A 19,535-nucleotide genomic window follows, 5' to 3' on the forward strand; every position below is an offset into this window, starting at 1 on the left:
TGGCTGCAGCAGCGTCTGTCTCCTCTTCTCTCTGGCAGCAGCGTGTGTCTTCTCCTGTCTGTAGTGCAGAGCGAAAGAAGCTGGCACAGCGCCACCTGCTGTTCCCTATCCTAACTGCCGTACAGTGGAAAAAAAAGCACAGAGTGATCAGAAGGGGAATTTGAATGGATTGCAGACAAAATGTTGTATTGACTTGAAAAGAGTAAAAACTTCCATGAAGTCCATGACCCCATTGACCACCAACCAACATCTGGACATAGGGAGGAGTGACACTTTATAGGCCCATGATATGCAGGCAGATAAGTGCAAGAATTTTTAGTTTAACAAAAACGTTTGACAACCCTGCTCATTGATGCTAGAGAGTCAGCAGGAAAGTCTGCATGATACTTCTTTTATTACTTACTTTATTCAGAAATGATCAGTAATAATATATAGACATCACATAAAAACAGGCATTCTGCACGGATAATCCCAGGGACATAACCTATTTATTGTACAGCGCTGTGTAATATGTTGGTGCTATATAAATCCTGTTTTTTTATTATTATTATCAATAATATTTAACAATAATAATAACAACCACAAAATAATGATAATATTCCTTCGACCAGGAGGTGGCGCTCTGTTGCAATATTCTCGACTCACATTACTTTGGCGCCCAGTAGATGTCGCTGTGGTTGGAGTGTGAGGCGGCAGTGTGAACTCCCAGCATTCCCTGGGCTGGCCTGTGTGCCACGTAAGAAGCTGCCGCTGTGGTGTGTTGTGTCACCGGGTCCGGGAGCGTCCAGACAGGGGGGTCGCCGCCTAAACGGGGTGCGACATGGGGGGCTCTCAGAGTGTGGAGATCCCCGGAGGAGGCACGGAGGGCTATCATGTGTTACGGGTAAGTGGTGCAGTGCGGAGGCCGGGGAGTGGCTGTGCAAGGAGGCCTTCTGCGTATTCTGTGTGCCTGTTGTGTGGGGGATGGGGGTGTATGTATGTATGTGTGACTGCATGTGTGTGTATATATATATATATATATATATATATATATATATATGTGATATCCCTGTATGTGTATGCTTGATCCCTGTCTCGTGTGTGTGTGTGTGTGTGTGTGTGTGTGTGTGTGTGTATATATATGATCCCCCTGTGTGTTCTCCTATTTGTTAGTGACCCCCCATGCCCTGTGTGCATTGGACACATTGCCTGCGTGTTATTTCCATGTAACACCCCATTGTGCAGACACACAGATGCCCTGAGATTGATGCTGGGTGCTGCCATCTTGAATGTGATCTCACCACCTCCAGGAGACTTGAGCTGCCATTCAATGGATGCTCTATAGGAAAGGTGGAAGGGCTGGGCCAGCACAGACAGTAATGAGACCATCCCAGAGGAAGGCTATGATGTGGCAGGTTGGAGGAGGAGGAGGGGGTATTGTGGATGTGCTAGGAAATCAGCTTTAACCTGTAGTGGTGGAATGTAAAAAAAAAAAACTAACCATTTAATAATGCTTCTAGATTGTAAGCTCTTGGGGGCACGGTCCTCTCCTCCTCCTTTGTCACAGTCTGTATCCGTCTGTCATTTGCAACCCCTATTGTATGTTTAATAATAATAAATGCTTAATCCCTTATCAAAGAGATTTGTTATGATTGCCCTATTTATAAAGGAGTGATTGTCACATTTACACATGATTGGTAGTTCCCCAGCCAATCATCACCGGCTTTGTGCCAGCAGCTTCATACAGAGGTGATCAGACCATACTGACCCTTTATAAAGGCTTATATTAGCATTATATTAGGAAATAATAATATTGTATTATTACAAAACAGTCGCATATACTACTTTTTTTATTTTTTTTTTATGAATGTGGTGATCCAAATATCAAAATAAATGTGAATGTTCACACACGCTGATCAGTTCTGTCTCTGATTTGTGAGTTTTAATATGAAGCTTACAATCAGGCTGGAGCATTCCTCGATCCTTGCAGAAGATTTAAACAAAATTAAGGCCCCGATGTTGTTTTTCATTGCAATGCTATGTGAAAAGCTAAAGTAGCTAAAATCGATGTTATTGTTTGTAAAATTCCAGAAACAAAAATTTATTCCTTAACTTTTGCAAAAATCAATCCCTAGAATAAAATTCAGTTACACTAAGCTAGCTAAGTTGTGAACCTTCATTTGTAAAAAGCAACGCCTCTCCAATATATTTTCCTGTAATACAGAGAAGGTGATTTGTTAGAGTTATTAGGGCTGTAATGCTGTAACAATAAATGATTGACAAAACAAGGAGATTGTCCTGCCAGCGTGTCCACAATGAGGTGTCCAGTCATTTGTTTAGTTCCCGTGATACCCCGGGAGCAGAATAAACCTCACACAAGTGCCCATCCCAGCAGAGTTTTGTGCTGCATTTGGCAGAGCCGGCGGTGTTGTTCCATAATAATGCTGCGGCTTTGCCGTGTTTAGATATTATAAACCTCCTCCTCCATCTGCAGAGGGGTATTTCAGGGTGATGGTTTTTTCATCAATCTTTTAATTTCCATAACCTTAGTAATGGTTATATGAATATTTTATAATATCTTGTCTTTTGTGTAATTAAAGCTACTCCCGCTTATACTATTTATTTATTATAGTGCTATGGGTGGGGATAACCTCTGCCAGGTTTTTATTGCTGTCCGTGGCTCTGCAGGGAAGGAGTTATCTTACCTGGACAAGAAATGATCTGTGTCACAAATGGATGGATTTTTCACTATTACTCCCCTGATGCCATGTAACTGGGGTAGTAAAAAGGGTGAAGATGCTATAAATGGGACACGGCAAAGTTCATCACATTAGTATTGGTTAGTATATGTTTCAACAATGTTAGTCCCTGACACCAGGGACAAGAGATTGGGAAATGCTGATGCTTGCAGTTTCTGATGCAGAAAGGTAAAGACATCAATAAAAAAAAAATGCAACTTTACTGGAAATAAAGTTTTACCTGAACTTGGGCTTCACTGCTGCATTCCAGGCAGACATCAAAGAAGGAAATAAACTGAAAACTGCCTAAAAAATACACTTACCTTCAATCCTGCAGGGCAGTCTGATTCCTCCAGAGGTGTCTTGCATCTGGTCCTGCGTCTTCCTGGCATCCGTCCCGGAGCTGGTGCTCCGGGCTGCGCCATCTTCTCCTCTACATCCTGATTCCTGGTTCTTCCTCCTACATCACCCGACCCAGGCGCGAGATCAGGTGATATAGGATGGGAAAAAAAACTTGCTGATACCACTGGGCATGCTTGAGATTGGCAATTTTTTCTTTTTTTGCACGGAAAGGCTCCTTGTGTGCATGATCGAGAATTAAGGGGTGGTTCTGCACCCCTTTTTTATTTTTTTTTTAAAAAAAGGGTGTTGCACAAAAAAAACAAAAACAAAATTTTTACTTTACATAAAAGGGTTGTCTACCCTTTTATGTAAAGTGAAATGTCTGATTTTAGGTATGCTTTAAAGAGATGGAGAGGGCAATCTGCATCTGGAGAAAAAGAAGATTAAGCTCCGGATAAGGAAGGGATTCTTCACTGTAAGGTCTGTGAAAATGTGGAATCGACTCCCTTAGGAAGTAGTTTCAGCAAGTTCTTTAGATTGCTTTAAGAAAAAGCTGGATGCTTTTCTAGAAGCACAGAATATAACTCGGTATTAAGGATTTAAAGTAAAGATAACAGAGACTGTTCATCCAGGGAACATCCGATTACCTCATGGAATCGGGAAGGAATTTTTTTCTCCTAATGAAGCAAATTGTACCAGGGTTTTTTATGCTATCCTCTTGACCAACTATGTCTTACAGGGTTTTATATCTGGATTATGTTTATTTCCCTTGTGGGTGAACTTGATGGACTTATGTCTTTTCATTCTTAATAACTAACTTAATAAGACGTCAAGTAGTTTACATTCTGACCAGGAGCATGATGGTGGTAGGAGAGAGCAATGAGACAGAGATAGATAGGCTTGTCACTATTTTTTGTTTCTTGCACTGTTCAATACCAAGCAGGGTGCAGGTCCATGGCAGACTTGGTTCAGAGGAAGCGGGATGGGTTATACTGTCCATCATTTAACTAGTTTTAAAGAATCACTGTGTCAGACAGATTCAGCATGAAATCTGCATGGTGTTTTTTATTTTTTCCTCTTTTCATTGACCTTCAGATCATCGTTTGATAATATGTAGTGGTATTTATTGTTGTATATTATTTTTGTGCCATAAAATAGTCCTGGGGCATTGTGTGAGTTGCCAGGCAGAATGGAGTCTCCGCTGCAGCAGTTTGCTTGTGACATGGGAGTGAGTCCATCAGGATTGGTTTGTCTTTGGTTTTACTCAGCATTTTCAATGTTGCAGCACCCCGACCCAAACAGTGCAAATCTTGCTGAGTGAAGCTTTTAGGGGATTACAGTAAAAGGAATTAATAATTCATCCAAGGTGGAAGAATCAGGAAGTCAAACGTCAGGCTTGCATACTGGAACATGCAGGAGGAAGGAGTATGTTAGTCTGGAAGCCTGTCAGTTTTGCATTTCCAAACTTTCACTGAAAATGGGCCTGAAAGTTGCATAGTTGCCATGGGTATGTTTGGGGTTACAGGTCATTCCTTACAACAGCCCTTGTGTTTTAAATGGGTTAACTAAATCTTTTAACATAAACTCTCCACCCACAGGCCTGCCTGACATCCTACAGTACAGTTCATATTTAGTGTGATGATAAATCCTAAGCAGTCTGTTCTTCTCTCTGCAGGTGCAAGAAAACTCCCCGGGACACCGAGCTGGACTGGAACCTTTCTTTGACTTCATTGTTTCTATAAACGGTCTAAGACTGGTGAGTTGATATTTTTTTAGTCTGTACACTATCTTTGAATTATATGCTAAGCTTATAAGATCAGATGCACGCTCACTGGGGATCACAGGATGGACATGGATCCTTGAACTTGTAGATTGGTGCTAGCTGTCTGCTTGGCATTACTGGAAATGTCTGTTGATCATGTAGTGTCAAGAGGCAGCACAGTACAGTGTTGTATGGGGATTTGGCGCAGCAAATGGCTGAATCCTCTCAGCTAGGAGTCTTGAGTTAAGAGTCCTCAAGTGGTTAGTGGTCTTCACTTGAAAGCGTGAAATATGTTGGGTATCCTGGCATCCCCCAGAGCTACTGTTACTGCATTAACTCCTGTGGGAGTTAAATCATCCTGACTTGGCCAGTCAAGATGGTCAAGGATCCAAGACCTGGAAGAGTACCATATGAAGATGGCACCACCCAGAATGGATAGAGGACAGGTGAGTGTAACTAAAAGAATGCTATCAAACAGGTAAGTTTATATTTTTGTGGAAGATGTGACAGGCCGGTCCACCTGGACACAATTTATAATTTGTAATGTTTACATCTGCTTTAGGTTGCACTCACTTTTGTTTATGATTCCAATTTTTTATATTTTTTGTGTCCTAGCTTTAGGGCTTTATACTGAAAGCTTTATTACTCACATCTGATCTGTCATTGTCAAGGCCCCCTGTTTAGAGTCTGTAGTTTCCCCAAGGACAGATCTGTACTGAATATGACAATTACTTCTAAAGCTCTGTGGCAGCTCAGCACACCTACATTATAACTGGAAGGGTCCAAAGTGCATCACTAATAATATTTACATTTTAGAATAGACGCTAATGCTGTCTGTAGTGTACATACTGGACTTAGATGATGCCAGTACTAGAGAATGGACTTTCCTCTCTGTTCTAAAAAGCTTTTACTTAAACTAAATAAATGTTTGTGACACAATGTGAAGTGTAATTGGCTTTTTAAATTTGATCTGGTGATAATTGTGTCTATATAATGTAGTGTTGTATCTCTCCTAGAATAAGGATAATGACACACTGAAGGATCTGCTAAAAGCAAATGTTGAGAAGCCTGTGAAGATGGTGGTTTACAGCAGCAAGACACTGGAACTGAGGGAGACAACCGTGACACCCAGCAATATGTGGGGAGGACAAGGTTTGCTGGGAGTCAGCATACGATTCTGCAGCTTTGAGGGTGCTAATGAGAATGTATGGCATGTGCTGGTAAGTAAAGACAAACTGTACAAAGTAAATATGTAAAGAGAATGTGTAGATCATCAGTTCTGACTTCACTGGCAGCATGCATGTTCTGGTTGAAATTATTGGGGCCAGACGCAGCCAGGAACCTGGTCGGCCACTTCCCTATGTCTCTCTCGAGGCAGCTTTTCATCAATGCTCATGCTACAGAGAGGAACTCTAGCTTTCTGTGTAGAAGCAGTGATCTTTTAGCAGAGGATATGTGTGAGGCATCAAGGATAATGTAACTCCTTCTTGCCTAAATCATCCAGCGACTGAACAGGATTGATGTCTTCATGGAAGTCTTTTGTGGATCCAACGGTAAAGAAGGCGCCTACCATGTGTGTAGCCATGACAAATCGTGAACCTTTCATTGCTGCAGGGAAACTGCACAGGGTAAGTATGTGCCATACTTGGGCAGGTATGCTATGCATACTTGCCAATTATATGGCAGAAGCTCACCACCCACCAACAATTGTAGTTTGGCTTTAACTCAGAGCCAGAGTTTTTCATTCATCCAGGAGCATAAGCTTTACTGACAGCAGAGCTGTATGTCTGGCTCAGAAGGGGGCAATTCTAACCTCTGCTTTCCCACACAGAGCAGGGGGCCTTCTTTGCAGCAGCTGGCAGGACACAGGCTCTTCTACTTAGGCTGTGTCTACTTTATAAAGAAAACACATTTTTAGGGTTTGAAAAAACATAAAATATGTTTAACTTGGGGTTCTAGTGTATAAATCCTCTCCTCCTCCTGTGTCATTGTATCTGTCATTCACTACCCCAGTGTAATGTGTAATATGCTGGCGATAATACAGTACATCAATAATATTACAGTTTATCGATAATAATAATAGTGAGCTTTAACGATTGCTGAAATTATTGAAAATCTTGAATTTATCAATATTTTTTTATGCTTTCTCTAGGAAGTGGAACCAAACTCCCCTGCAGCATTGGCTGGTTTGAGGCCCCACACAGACTACATCATAGGAGCAGATACGGTTATGAATGAGGTAATGTGCTTTAACCTGTTTTATCTAAACTACCTTAGGCCAGCATATAATTCAGTTGTATGTGATGTATGCTGCTCATACTAGTAAAATAAAGCTCCCTGTTTTTCAAGGTATTTGCAGAAAGATGTAAATATCTCTTGATCCTACCAGTAGATCCTTTGGATAGGCACTTTCTAAAATGGGATGACAACACTCTGGATAAAATCGCTGCAGCATTGTCACTATTCTTACTTTTGAAATCCTTTTGGGTGAATATGCCAATGCCCAGCTCTGCCCTTTGCCGTCTAAATGTACAGTACATTGCTTTATTTATAGGAGCTTGGGAAAGTAACAAAAAAGCACTGCTCTGTCCTCCCTCCTGAGCTTTCTAGCAAGATTCTGTAGAAATCCAGCATCTCAGCCCCAACATTTAAAAGGAGCCTAATTACATTTGTTTTCAGGACCTTTTACATGCCAGCCTTTCTTGTTTATTACTTTGGAGAGGAAACTAGAGTCTTGGAACATGAAGGATCACACAAGATCTGCAGTAAATATTGCTGTAATCCATGGCAAATTCCATCTTTGTCACATAAATAGGATTGCAGCAACATCCAACAGATTACATGTAAGTAATTACTACTAATATGCTGTCTATCGTGTGTTGCTGCAATCTCATTTATGAGACCTATAAAGATTTTACAGCAATATTTAGAGAATTTAGTACAAAATGATCAACACTGAAATATGTTCAGGTTTATTAACCGAAAATATAACTATTGTACAATGATAGGCTTTTCTTCTAGAGTTCAGTATTTCATTATTTGAGGACTTGATATTATTGCTTTGCATGGTCAAACTATTTACCAGTACTAAGTCCCAGTTTATAATTTTCAAGAATAACAAAGATAAAAAAAAGGAAAGGGTGGTATCCCAACAGATCAACCTAGGTGATACGTCTTTCTATTCAGCACTGGTGTCCTGGTGTTATCAGGGTTATGAGAATGCTGTTAATTGTTGCTCAGGGAAGGGTATTTGTGTTACTTTTATATTTTGAATTTACTTCTTGGTCAGTGAACTTTGAATATATGTAACTTGTAGTGTGCTGGGTATTCTTCCAGCTTTTTTATTTCTGTTCAGGGGTGTTGATACCATTTTCACTTTGTTGATGTCCTAATATTAATAAAATGTGAATAGCATGAGTCAAGAATTACAATGTGTATTACTTTTCAGTCTGAAGATCTGTTCTCGCTAATCGAGTCACATGAAGGAAAGCCTTTAAAGCTGTATGTGTACAACACAGACACGGACAACTGCCGGGAGGTGGTTATCACTCCTAACTCTGCATGGGGTGGAGAAGGCAGGTGAGTGTACATGGAGAACTTTTTTATGGATAAGATCTTTAATGGAAAGGTATCTAGTCCTTTGTACTTGTACCTGCCTGTGTGGCTTCTCTACTATTTGGGTCTAATGTTTTAAAGCTCTCCAAGGCTGACGGGAGACCTTTTCATTCTGTGTAACTATCTAAAACTCTACATGTACTTTTTGTCAGAAATCCAGTGTGCTCCTAAATTTATGTTTGGGTTGACAACACAGTACTGTATGGAAATACTAAACCGTGTGGGATTTGCCTGCTAGATTACAAAACCCTGTATATCCACAGCTCTTGGTCCCATTCTGCATATTTTCATTGATTGATTTTCCCAGCAAAACAATGCTGCTGCTTTGAATGCTAAGAACTGACCTTCCAGCATCTGCCACTGAAAATGTTTTTTAGAGCCTGGGACAATGTCGCAGGGAATAATAAAATCTTTTTTGTAGCTTCAAACTACAGTGGCAAAGTACACATAAATGTTGGCACATGATCTGGAGGGATATGGGGAGATTTGTGGGAAATACCTGTACACCTTATAGGAGTTATGGAAGTCTGGCACCTTTCCTTCTTACAGAGTCAGTTGCCTGGCTGATGTATTGGAGTTCCATATTTGGCTCCTTATGGAGAGGATTATCTGTTTTCTCAATATACAGCCTTATAATTTGATGTTTTGCTTTTGTTTTTTACAGCTTAGGTTGTGGCATTGGATATGGCTATCTTCATAGGATACCAACTAGACCATTTGAGGAGGGCAAGAAAATCTCTTTGCCAGCTCAGCAATCTCCAGGGGCTCCAGTGAGTCCTCTAAAGGACGGTTTTACAGAGGTCAGTACCTTTTTATTGAACTTGACTTTTTTTTTTCTACTTCACACACCTCTGCTCCCCCCTACATAGTCAGTCAGGTATACATTATTTCTGTTGTAGCTCTGCTGTTTTCATTTGTCCGCTCACCAGACTGTGGATCATTACACTGCTTATTCATTGCCCAATGAGCAGGGAGGTAACATTGAAACCTCTAAAACTGGGTGGCAAATGAATGGCTGGCTGTGTCTGTGAATCACTATTCATTCTACAACCTCCCATCAGATCTACTAATGACTGTGTTGTGGAAGGGTCTGCCTGGTTTAACCTCCTGGGCGTTTCACTAATGTCTGGATTTCTGTACCAAAAGCGGTACACTGTTTTTCATGAATTTTCTTTTTATATTGTAGACCTGTAGCTTTCTGAAATATGTCCAAACAAGGGTCTAGTAGATATCCTGAATATAATGAAGTTTGAAACACACAATCATGTAAAAAATACAAAATATTTGATTTTCCCTGTATTCTAATTCTCTCTGTATTTCCATGCAAAAAGCATTACATTTTTTTGCATGGAAATTTATTTTACATTATAGGCTATAATTCTTAGGCATAACTCACCGAAATATGTCCTATTTTTAGTACATTTATTAATAAACTTTATTATATATATATATATATATATATATAAGATTTCTTTGTATTCGACTCAATACAGCTATTTTGTATTGAATCCAATACAAAATGATTTGAATTTCCCGCCTCCCACACGCACCAACGACACCGGTAAACCCCAAAGCACGTCTCTGCACACGCTGGGAGAAAACTGAAGACAGACGACGTCTCCAGGGGATTGCTTGTTTCTATTATTAGCTACCCTGAACCTAGTTCGGAGTAAACTCTTTCAGCAAGTTTTTTTTTTTTTTTTTACCCCAAACTAGGCTTGGGGTAACCACCCACGTGGTTAATACACATTTCATTTATTGTTATTGTTTGTTTTTCATACTTAGTTTTTGAATAATCTAAAGGAGATGGAATCAAATTTAATAGTGTGTGACTGTCTTTTGATTGTGAGGCCTATTAAAAAACTAGAGCATTTACACTCCTACATGACATGTTAATGATTTCTAAGTTTTACACTTGGGGTCCAGCATGTTACATTGGAATGTTTCTGAATGTGAAATCACTTCGTATAGCCACTAGCTCATTAAATGTAAGAAGCTGTAGTCATCACTGTATAGTTGTGTGATTGTGAGCAATTAAGCTTGTTTTATATTCGCCTTTTGCAATGTACGGTACAAGCATATAACTCCTAGAAGCACCTTTTTCTCAATGATATTTTTTCTTCCAGGTCCAGTTGTCGTCTGTGAACTCTCCTCCTACACTTCCTGTTGGGACTCCAGGAATTGAAGCAAGTCTTTCTGGGTTGTCCCTTGGCTCCAATCCACCTACAGCCACTAGTGCTCTTACCTCAGGTACCCATTAGGCCAAATACAGACTTTTCAGAACATTTTAATGCTACTGTATCATGCCATTTCATAGCTATGAGTTGATCAAGTTTGAATCTACGTTTTTGAACTTGGTAAAATAATTTGTTAAATTTAATTGTCAAGTTAGGAATAGGCAATTATTTATACCCTTAAATGTCATTTATGATAGGCTGAAAGGTGCAGCTGTATCTGTAAATTTCAGTTCAGGTGTTAAAAAAATATATTTATTTGCCTAAAAAAGTGCTTGGTAACAAGGTGGATGTATTTGTGGGACTATAAGTCAAGAAGGTTAGAGAGACAAAACCCTCAGGCGCTAAATAATTAAAAGTTAGTACTTTTCTGGATGTGTACAGCAGTCCGCAACAGCTCCAGCTGCAAGTTTGCACAGCTTGGTTTACCCCAGGGGGTGCCCATTTTTATGTCCTCTAACTGGGGAAGTCAGGCAGGGAGAAGCTGGTATTATAATATTTACATCCAGAAAATGTCATCATCAGCACTCCATTCTATCTGTATATAACAATTATACATGGATCTCTTCCAAACAGATCGTAACATGACCATTATTGGCTCATTTTGGCCAAACTTCCTTGATATATTGTACTATTAATACAACGCCTTTCAGGGACTAAACATGTCTTCATTGATTTTAAATGTTCAAGCTGTAGCTCTGACTTTTCTTAGTTATACTAAGTTAACCAACCATGCATGTTTTCTCTACCCCAGGTTTACCAACTGTTCCGGTATTAACCCCACAAATAAATCATTCCCTTGCCTCTGTTCCTCTAAACCCAGCTGTCTCTTTGCCAGGTAACTTTTTATTTTACTATATGGCTTTGTTCTGTCTGGGAATCTAAAGTCTCGTGCTATATTCAGTATGCAGTTCATTCTTTTAATTTTAATGTTCTGGAAGTAAAATGGTTATCTGTTTATTATATTCACTTCTTGTTTTATATGGAAAGGTATGTGAATTTATTGTAATTGCATCTTATCTTTCTGCTCCAGGGCTCATGCCATTATCCACTGGACTCCCTACATTACAGAATCTCCCCAATCTGCCCAATCTGAACTTGGCTGCTCCTCACCTCATCCCCCGGCCAGGACTACCGGACTTGGCACAAAGCAGTATGTACAACGCCTTTCACCTTGATTCATTATTTAATAGGTCTGTAAGCAGCACACATAAGGGGTGATGAAGTGTATCCCATTATTCTAGTGTTTTGGTTCATATGTTGCTCAGTAAGGCTTTGTTCAGATTTTGTTTTGCAGTACAGTACACTTTGTCTGCATACTGACTAAGAAAAAACTGATTTTACCAAGTGCTTTGAAGTTCCATGCTCTCCTACAATGCACCACTTCACTGTCCACTTGTGTGTGCTGCCCCATCAATGTGTATAGGGCACAAAAACCACGTGCGATAAAGTGTTACCGCACAACAGCCTCTATGTCCCTGCTGTTATACCTGAAAGCAGTGGTTTAGGCTAATAGAGAATGCTCTTTAAATCTGTATCACATATTTAGATCCTCCTCCTTTATGTATCTTCCTACTTTCAGTAAAGGTATGGGTTTTGTTAATAGATTTGCATTAGTACATCAGTATCTTATGTGGTCTTGTATATCTTAATATTCCTCCCCTTCTTAAAGTGGGGGAAAAATGCTTCACTAAGCAGTTGCATAGATTTGGGAGACTTCTGAGGTTCTTTAGAATTCTTTCGGGAAATGCAGTTGATCACCTTCTGACTGTCTCCAAGTGAATTTTGTACTCTGACTTCTTTGCTGCATGGTTTATAGCAGCCACATTCATAGACACTAAACATGTTACCAAATTGGTTTTAATGAAAAGCTTCTACAAACAATGCACATTTGAAGTTGTTCAAACAGTTCTTTGAAGCAGGCAAAAAATATTTGAGACTGGGCCATAGACTTGTATGGGGAATGTAAAAGCCAGCCAGCACAGACAGGCGCCTATGTTTAGTCGGCTTTTCAAGGTATGTAACAAAAACTAATAGGTGATCCATAAAATGCCTACAACATGAGCTTAGGTAAAAGTGAACAGTCTGGAATCCAGAATCTTTGTCTTTCTGTATATGACCGCTATGTAATTAAGCCAAACATTTCTTTTTACTTTGCAGTGTCAAATTTGCCACCACTTGGTCCTCTTCCCCCGCTAAACCTGCCAGGTCTGCCTCCCCTCTCTGTAAACCCTCAGTTTTCAACATTTCCGCTGGCACCAATATCTGGTGATTTAGCTCCATCACTGCTGGACCACATCTCTGTACCCTCCACAGAAAACGTTACATCCACAGCCGAAGAGCGGGGCAGTGCGGACCTTCCGCCAACGGAGAAAGCCCTGGTCCGCAGCACAGAAGCCGCAGTCACTGAGTCTTCATAACGAGGATCCAGGCTGGCTCAATGTATTTATTCAGCCACCCAATGTGTTTCCTAATGCAAACAATCATTTATTTCATACTTACTAGTTTGTATTTATGTAGGAGATCTGTAAATAAAGAAAAATCAAGGTGTGATTGAAGGTGAAAAATTACAGGTGGGAGAGCTGCCAAACTTTGGCACAGATGTAAAATATTTTTAGAGTAAGAAGGAGACGCCTTTGAAAAAAGGGTTACAGCACTCTAAATGTGTGTATGGTTTCTCTTGTGTCACCCACGCAGCAGCAATTCACTGCTACATCCCTATCTGTTGCTGTAGGTCAGTACTATGGAGAAACTGCTTTCCTCTAAAACTTATCTGTACATGACAAAAAAGAAAAGCTATCTATAAATGTTACCATTTTAAACAAGCTTTCAAGAGCTGCGATATAAATACAGCAATAAATTACTGGAATTTTACACTATTCTGACTTGTGGTCTTTGCAGTTATTTCTCCACTTGTATGATGTTGAATAATATTTTATACTTAAAGCCAGACTGTGCACAAACAACATGCTTTATATTTACATTATGGATCAGTGATTCTCAGTCAGGGTTCTTCCGGAGGTTGCTAGGGTTTCCTTGAGCACCCTTAACAATCTGTAAAATTTAAAGGCTTCAGCAATACTGTTAGTTACTTTGCAAACTCTTTCCAAAAAATACGACCTGTGGTAACAAGCGATCGTGGTCGCTGTTATTGAAACATCGTTTTTTTAAGGGGGGGATAGGAGCAGTTGCTGAATAATTAGACACCATGGCAGGGCTGACATGTTTTAGGTATAAAATTGGAAAACTTGTTTAACATAACAGTCAGCACTTTCATGTGTGGTATGTTTTTATTTTTTCCTCTTGACATGAAGAGGTGAGCAAGTTTCATCATAGACTGGATCATGAATCAAAAGTGTATTTACTTCCTACCACCAGGTGGCGATATTTACAAGGCTTGAACAGGAGTACATATAGGATCGCTATAGTCATTTTAAACAGCAAAAATGTCAAATATCCTAACACTGGGAGATGGCCTCTATTTTCCTTCTATCACAGAAATAATAACTAGTGGCATTTACTTTACTGGTGGAATTAAACTACTTTAGGTGACACATAAACCACTTTATGACATCTAGGTGACCCAGATGAAAGTCATGCTTTCATTCTGGTATTTAACCTGCAGGTCACAAACCGTAAGCAGTGGTAGCAGGCTTTAACAGTTCACAAATTGTAATATGTGTCACACTCTGTGGTCATGAGAAGGTCAGAAACATCAAACAACCTTTCTATGAAATGTTTGTTTACACCGCTACCAGCTGACATTTTCCCAGCACCATTCCCAGCCCTCATTTACACAGGATAAAAGCTTACATGAAGAAGCCCACTCCCTAATCCCTTAGAATTTTATTTTACAGTCTATGAGTAATTTGGCATTTAAATCAATCTAATAAATTCTAAATGTATTAAAAAGAAAACATTAGGACTTGACCCCAGTGCACTGCAATAACTCAAAGTGGAAGTTTGTTACTGCAACATACTGACATTTATTCTTAATGGTAATGTGTAATATGGTGGCACTATATAAATCGTGTTTAATATTAATAATCGCAAACATGCCTTGCTAGAACACTGCAGGAATTTAAATGAAGGAGCCCCCCTATTGCAACACACAATATAAGTAATGGCAATGCAGAAATGTAGCATGTTGTCATTGTGGGAACAGGGCCTTGCAGCACAGATGCTGCCATTCCTGGCCTCTTCTGCCTGCTAGACATTCCTAAAGTGTGCTAAATATTGGGCTTGGCTTAAAGCAGCATGGGTGAACCTCCAAAACACTTCATAATTACTGTGCTGAGTGGGAGTCTCACTCCATTGGCCAGGTCAGAATAATGAAACTCCTGGGCATGTGCATAGGAGTTCATTTGTTTTATTCCCAGCAGCCAGATATGGCAGGAGCACATGAGCAGCTCGTTGTACATTAAAGAGAAGATTGTGAACAGGCAGGTAAGTATGTTTTATTGCCTATCCCCCTCTGCAATGCATAACCTGGCTTATCTTATGTCAGGCAGCAGAAAGAGCAGCAAAGGTGTCTATGCCATGTGCTTCAAAAAAACATGCAGACACCCTGCCAACAGCAGGCAAAAAAATTCTGGATTTGTGATAAAATCTCAGGACTGTCCCACAAAGGCAAGGGTTGTTAGGAAAGTCAGTAACCGGGAAGGATCAGCAGCAAGAAGACTACAGGCAATACCGGGGACTGGTCCTTTACCTTCAGGCACAGCTACTCAAGGATAGAACGTCAGACGTGCAGTTTTGTGTGGGTGAGATTTGAAGACAATTACCTAATATAGCCACAACATACAGTAATATATTAACAATGAATAATAAAAATACCATCTTACTATTGTATCAAAAACAATAGCTTTAGTTAAGAAATGTTGGTTTTTCAGAAATATGAACATCCAATTAAAACTGCAGTTAAAATAGCAGGAACCTTTAAATCTGGCTTCTTGTCTGGAAAAGATCTGTGATATAAAAGCTAACAGCACCTTACATTATAGAAAGTGTATGCAGGGACAACTACTCCCCCAAGTGTTAATTTTCTAGAATGTAGTTCAGGGTGCTATTAAAGTACAGGCACATTACAGATATATTATGGGCTCCATTTATAAAACAGGGAATCAGACATTACCTCACACATTCTCGCATGGGAATCTTCCAGGTCCATGTGTTTCAAAAGCAGTAATTGATTCCCATTAGGAATGTTGGATTCCTGGTTTTATAATTAGAGCCCTATATGTGAAAAATGGCATCACAGTGGCTCAGTGGCTAGCACCCTGGCCTTTGCAGCGCTGGGTCCCAGGTTGGAATCTCGGCCAGGGCACTATCTGCATGGAGTTTTTAGGTTCTCCCCGTCTTTGCGTGGGTTTCCCCCCACATACCAAAAACATGCAGTTAGGTTAATTGGCTTCTCTCTAATTTGACCTTGGACTATTAATGACATATGCCTATGGTAGGGATATTAGATTGTGAGCCCCTTTGAGGGACAGCTAGTGACATGACTATGGACGTTGTACAGCACTTTGTAATATGTTGGCGGTATATAAATACTGTATAATAATAATAATCATAATATGTGGCATTTTCCTAACAAGTGTAACCAATTTGTAGTGTAAAGCAGTGATTTTCAACCACTGTGCCGCGGCACACTAGTGTGCCATGAGAGATCTTTAGGTGTACCGTGGGAAATTATCTAATTACCATTGTCGAGTGTCTGTGCTGTAGTGACTGGCAGAGTAATGTACATCCCCTGAAAATAAGACCTAGGGCATATTTTGGCATTTCAAAAAATACAAGACAGTGCCTTATAATCGGGGAAACAGGGTACAAAAGGCAACCCTTCCCTAAATATTTGACTAAGCCTCACCCATGGTCTAAGCCTACCAGTCTACTACTGGAAGCTAAGGGCCAATTCATGCTAGCAGATTTTCTTTCTGATCTAATAAAACAATCAAGTCAAACATCAGTCTGAAGCGTAATGTACTTTTGGCCAATCATTACAAACCCTGTTTATAAAGCTCTATCTAAAGAACATGATTATGTGTTGTAATGACAATTTGTGTTTTTACTTTAGAGATGGGGAGAGCTGGCAAAATATCATAGCCGGTGTACTGCTATTGCTGGGTACACTAGCCAACACAGGGACATGCATGGGCACAGGAAAAACCCATGGGACAATGTGCAGGCTTGCAGATAGCTAGCATAGAATGTGAGTGTGTCTGAAATCCAATACATGTGTCAGAGAGGTGACCGTTTCTGCAGAAATTCATGTTCCAGATAATGCAGTTACCATGATCATGATTTTATTTAAACAGTGAACGGCTTATGTTATAGATATCATGGCCACTGTGCAGTACCAGAATGAAGCAGCTCTAGTAAAATTAACACCAACTGACAAACCAGGCTTTCTGCATTTAAGAAATGAAAAGAACCTTGATTTGGGTAAGCTTAGGAACTTTTCTCCCCCTTCAAAGCAATGAACAGTTGGATGAAGATTGCCTCCTCTATAAGCATTTATTATTATTCATTATACTTTGTTTAAAACATTAGGCAATCAGCAGAAACCTAAGCATTCATTGCCTGTGATATAAATCAAATCAAATACTTTTGAAAGTTCTGGGTAGATACTAAAGTAACATAGTTTATTTTATATAAAAAGATCTTCCCCTATCCCACTCCATTATAGATAGCCTACTCTGTGTAGGTCACTTTGGGATAAACCTCTGCTAACTTAATACTGGCTCCTGGTTATACAGAGGTTGGTGGCAAGTAAAACAGTATTCGGCATGCACAGTACAAGAAGCAATGATAACAATTAAAATAAAACTTTAATAAACTAAATAAATAAAACTTTTAATAAACAATTGTTTAAACATAAACAATAAAAAGAAATGCAGTTAAACATATGACTTTGTTTCAGCAAAGCTAAACGTGGCAGTTAAGTTTTAGCTTGGACAACCATAGACCTACAAGGCAACACCACTTACCAATACACAAGAGGTGATCTTTGTTCATCAAAGGAATGAAGATTCCTATCCGTTAGGATACAAGTTGCCGGGTGGGGTGCTCCTGCATGCATCCTGACCTAGGTAACATGACACAAAGATTACATGACTGAAAAAAAAAAGGAAATGAGTAAACAAGGAGAGCCAAACACCGCACAAATCAGTGTTGGAGGTCTTGGTGATTATTGTAGTTCATGAAATAAGAAACAAGGTGGGTTTAGGATACCTGCTGCAATTTCTAATCCCAAGGTAAAATGTGACGGGATTATTCTATTTTGTGACTGCTGTGGAAGAGCAGCTTGTGTCTCTTTACCTTCTGTCAGCTCTAGCACTGCAGCCCGACTCCTTCGTATTCATTGCTCCTGGAAGGGTTCAATGTCTTTGTTCTCTGCCACATGATGTGGTCATTACAGGGTACAATAACTGAGGTTGGTGCAGAACAGATATCAGACACCCCAATCCCAAAGAAAGTGCTGAAACACCAATAAATGCTAAAGCTGGAAGGACAGGAGGAACAGCACACAGGTCACATGGGAGGTAAGGTCCTTAGATAAATCAGTGCACCAACCAAACCCCTGAGCAGGGATCTTGTTTTGTGTGTAATACAAAGGTTCCACACATTCAATTCTAGAGTAGTAAAAGAAAACATACAAACGTGAAATTTAAATTTCATTATTTATTACTGTTTGGCTACATTCTCTACATTTCAGCAGCATCTTAAAGAGACAGTTAATGTATATTTATGTACAATGAAAAATGAAATTGCAACATTGGAAACGAGAGCCACAGTCAACTGTACAATATTAAATGGTTATCTGTCTTAATACAGCCTTTTTTCTGTAACATGAACAAAATTACACAATTGCCTTTGAAACATTATAAATGCTATTGGGTGCTGCAGAGGTCATCGAGCTATTACAACATGGAGAAACAGCTACTCGACTCTGCCAGCAAAGGGCCGCCTCATGGTTGTGCAGTATAGAAGTACAGCAGTCTGGAAAATCAGTTCTAGCATACTAGATTATTAGAAAGTAAAAGAATAATAATAATAATCATGTCCGTTGTGATCTAACACCATTAAAAGCCAGCAGAAGGAATTCAAAGTATTTTTACACCTACAGCCTCCTGCATTGAGGAGCTTCCGAATAAGTAAAATGACCAAACCAAACCTTCTTATTATGTCATCAACATGCCAATGTAAGATTCCAGGACCAGGCTCACAGTACTGTCTATGATGGGTTATACATGCTTGTTAATGAAGAGTCCAGGACCATAAGCGGTTTGATTTGCTTCTTTTATGGAAGCCGTTTTTTAATTTGCAAAATGTGAAGTTATTTTAGCAGCAAATGATAGCGCCATCAAGGAGACAAAAAATAAAATAAAAAAGGGTACTTTCAAATATTTGTACAGGGGGGAGAAAAGCTGCTGAAAACACATGTATAACTGAAAATGACATCTGTACAACAATATACACCAGCAACAGAAGGGAATTTCTCATTATCCTGCATAGAAAACTTTCAATGAAGTATTAGGAGCTTTTGGTACCTTACTGAATGTGGTATGTGTGCAAGAAAATAAAAACAAGAATGAGGTGGAATGATTAACAGACTACAATCCTGAAAGAGTATGCAACTCAAAGCTTTACCCTGAAAGAAAAAAAAAAAAAAAAACAGAAGTGACAGGTCCTCGTGTTTAGTGCCTGAAAGCAATGTGGAGGTGCTTCCTATCCATTAGAAAGAGTAACAGATTTAATGGAGTTGAAACACCACCTTTTTTACTTTCAGGCACTTCTATATATATATATATATATATATATATATATATATATATATATATATACACACACACACACATAGAA

General features: G+C 39.5%; 1 protein-coding gene across 1 annotated transcript; it reads left to right on the top strand.

Moving 5' to 3' along the window:
- The first annotated feature begins 701 nt into the window (after positions 1-701).
- On the top strand, positions 702-13,549 carry GORASP2 (golgi reassembly stacking protein 2). The gene is made up of 10 exons (XM_072418317.1): positions 702-883; positions 4,735-4,815; positions 5,838-6,041; positions 6,974-7,060; positions 8,270-8,400; positions 9,101-9,236; positions 10,563-10,686; positions 11,425-11,508; positions 11,704-11,823; positions 12,831-13,549. Exons 1-10 carry the CDS (start codon positions 821-823, stop codon positions 13,088-13,090), a joined length of 1,290 nt encoding a protein of 429 aa, XP_072274418.1. The 5' UTR covers positions 702-820; the 3' UTR covers positions 13,091-13,549.
- The last annotated feature ends 5,986 nt before the right edge of the window (positions 13,550-19,535 follow it).

Source organism: Pyxicephalus adspersus, chromosome 7 (assembly GCF_032062135.1).
Source record: "Pyxicephalus adspersus chromosome 7, UCB_Pads_2.0, whole genome shotgun sequence".
Taxonomy (NCBI): Eukaryota; Metazoa; Chordata; class Amphibia; order Anura; family Pyxicephalidae; genus Pyxicephalus; species Pyxicephalus adspersus.

Bases quoted from the DNA above. Each gene is read 5' to 3' on its own strand.
- GORASP2 (XM_072418317.1), top strand. From the start codon at position 821: ATGGGGGGCTCTCAGAGTGTGGAGATCCCCGGAGGAGGCACGGAGGGC. The intron at 9,237-10,562 runs GTCAGTACCTTT...TTTTTCTTCCAG, and splicing joins TAAAGGACGGTTTTACAGAG to GTCCAGTTGTCGTCTGTGAA. The intron at 11,509-11,703 runs GTAACTTTTTAT...TTTCTGCTCCAG, and splicing joins CCCAGCTGTCTCTTTGCCAG to GGCTCATGCCATTATCCACT.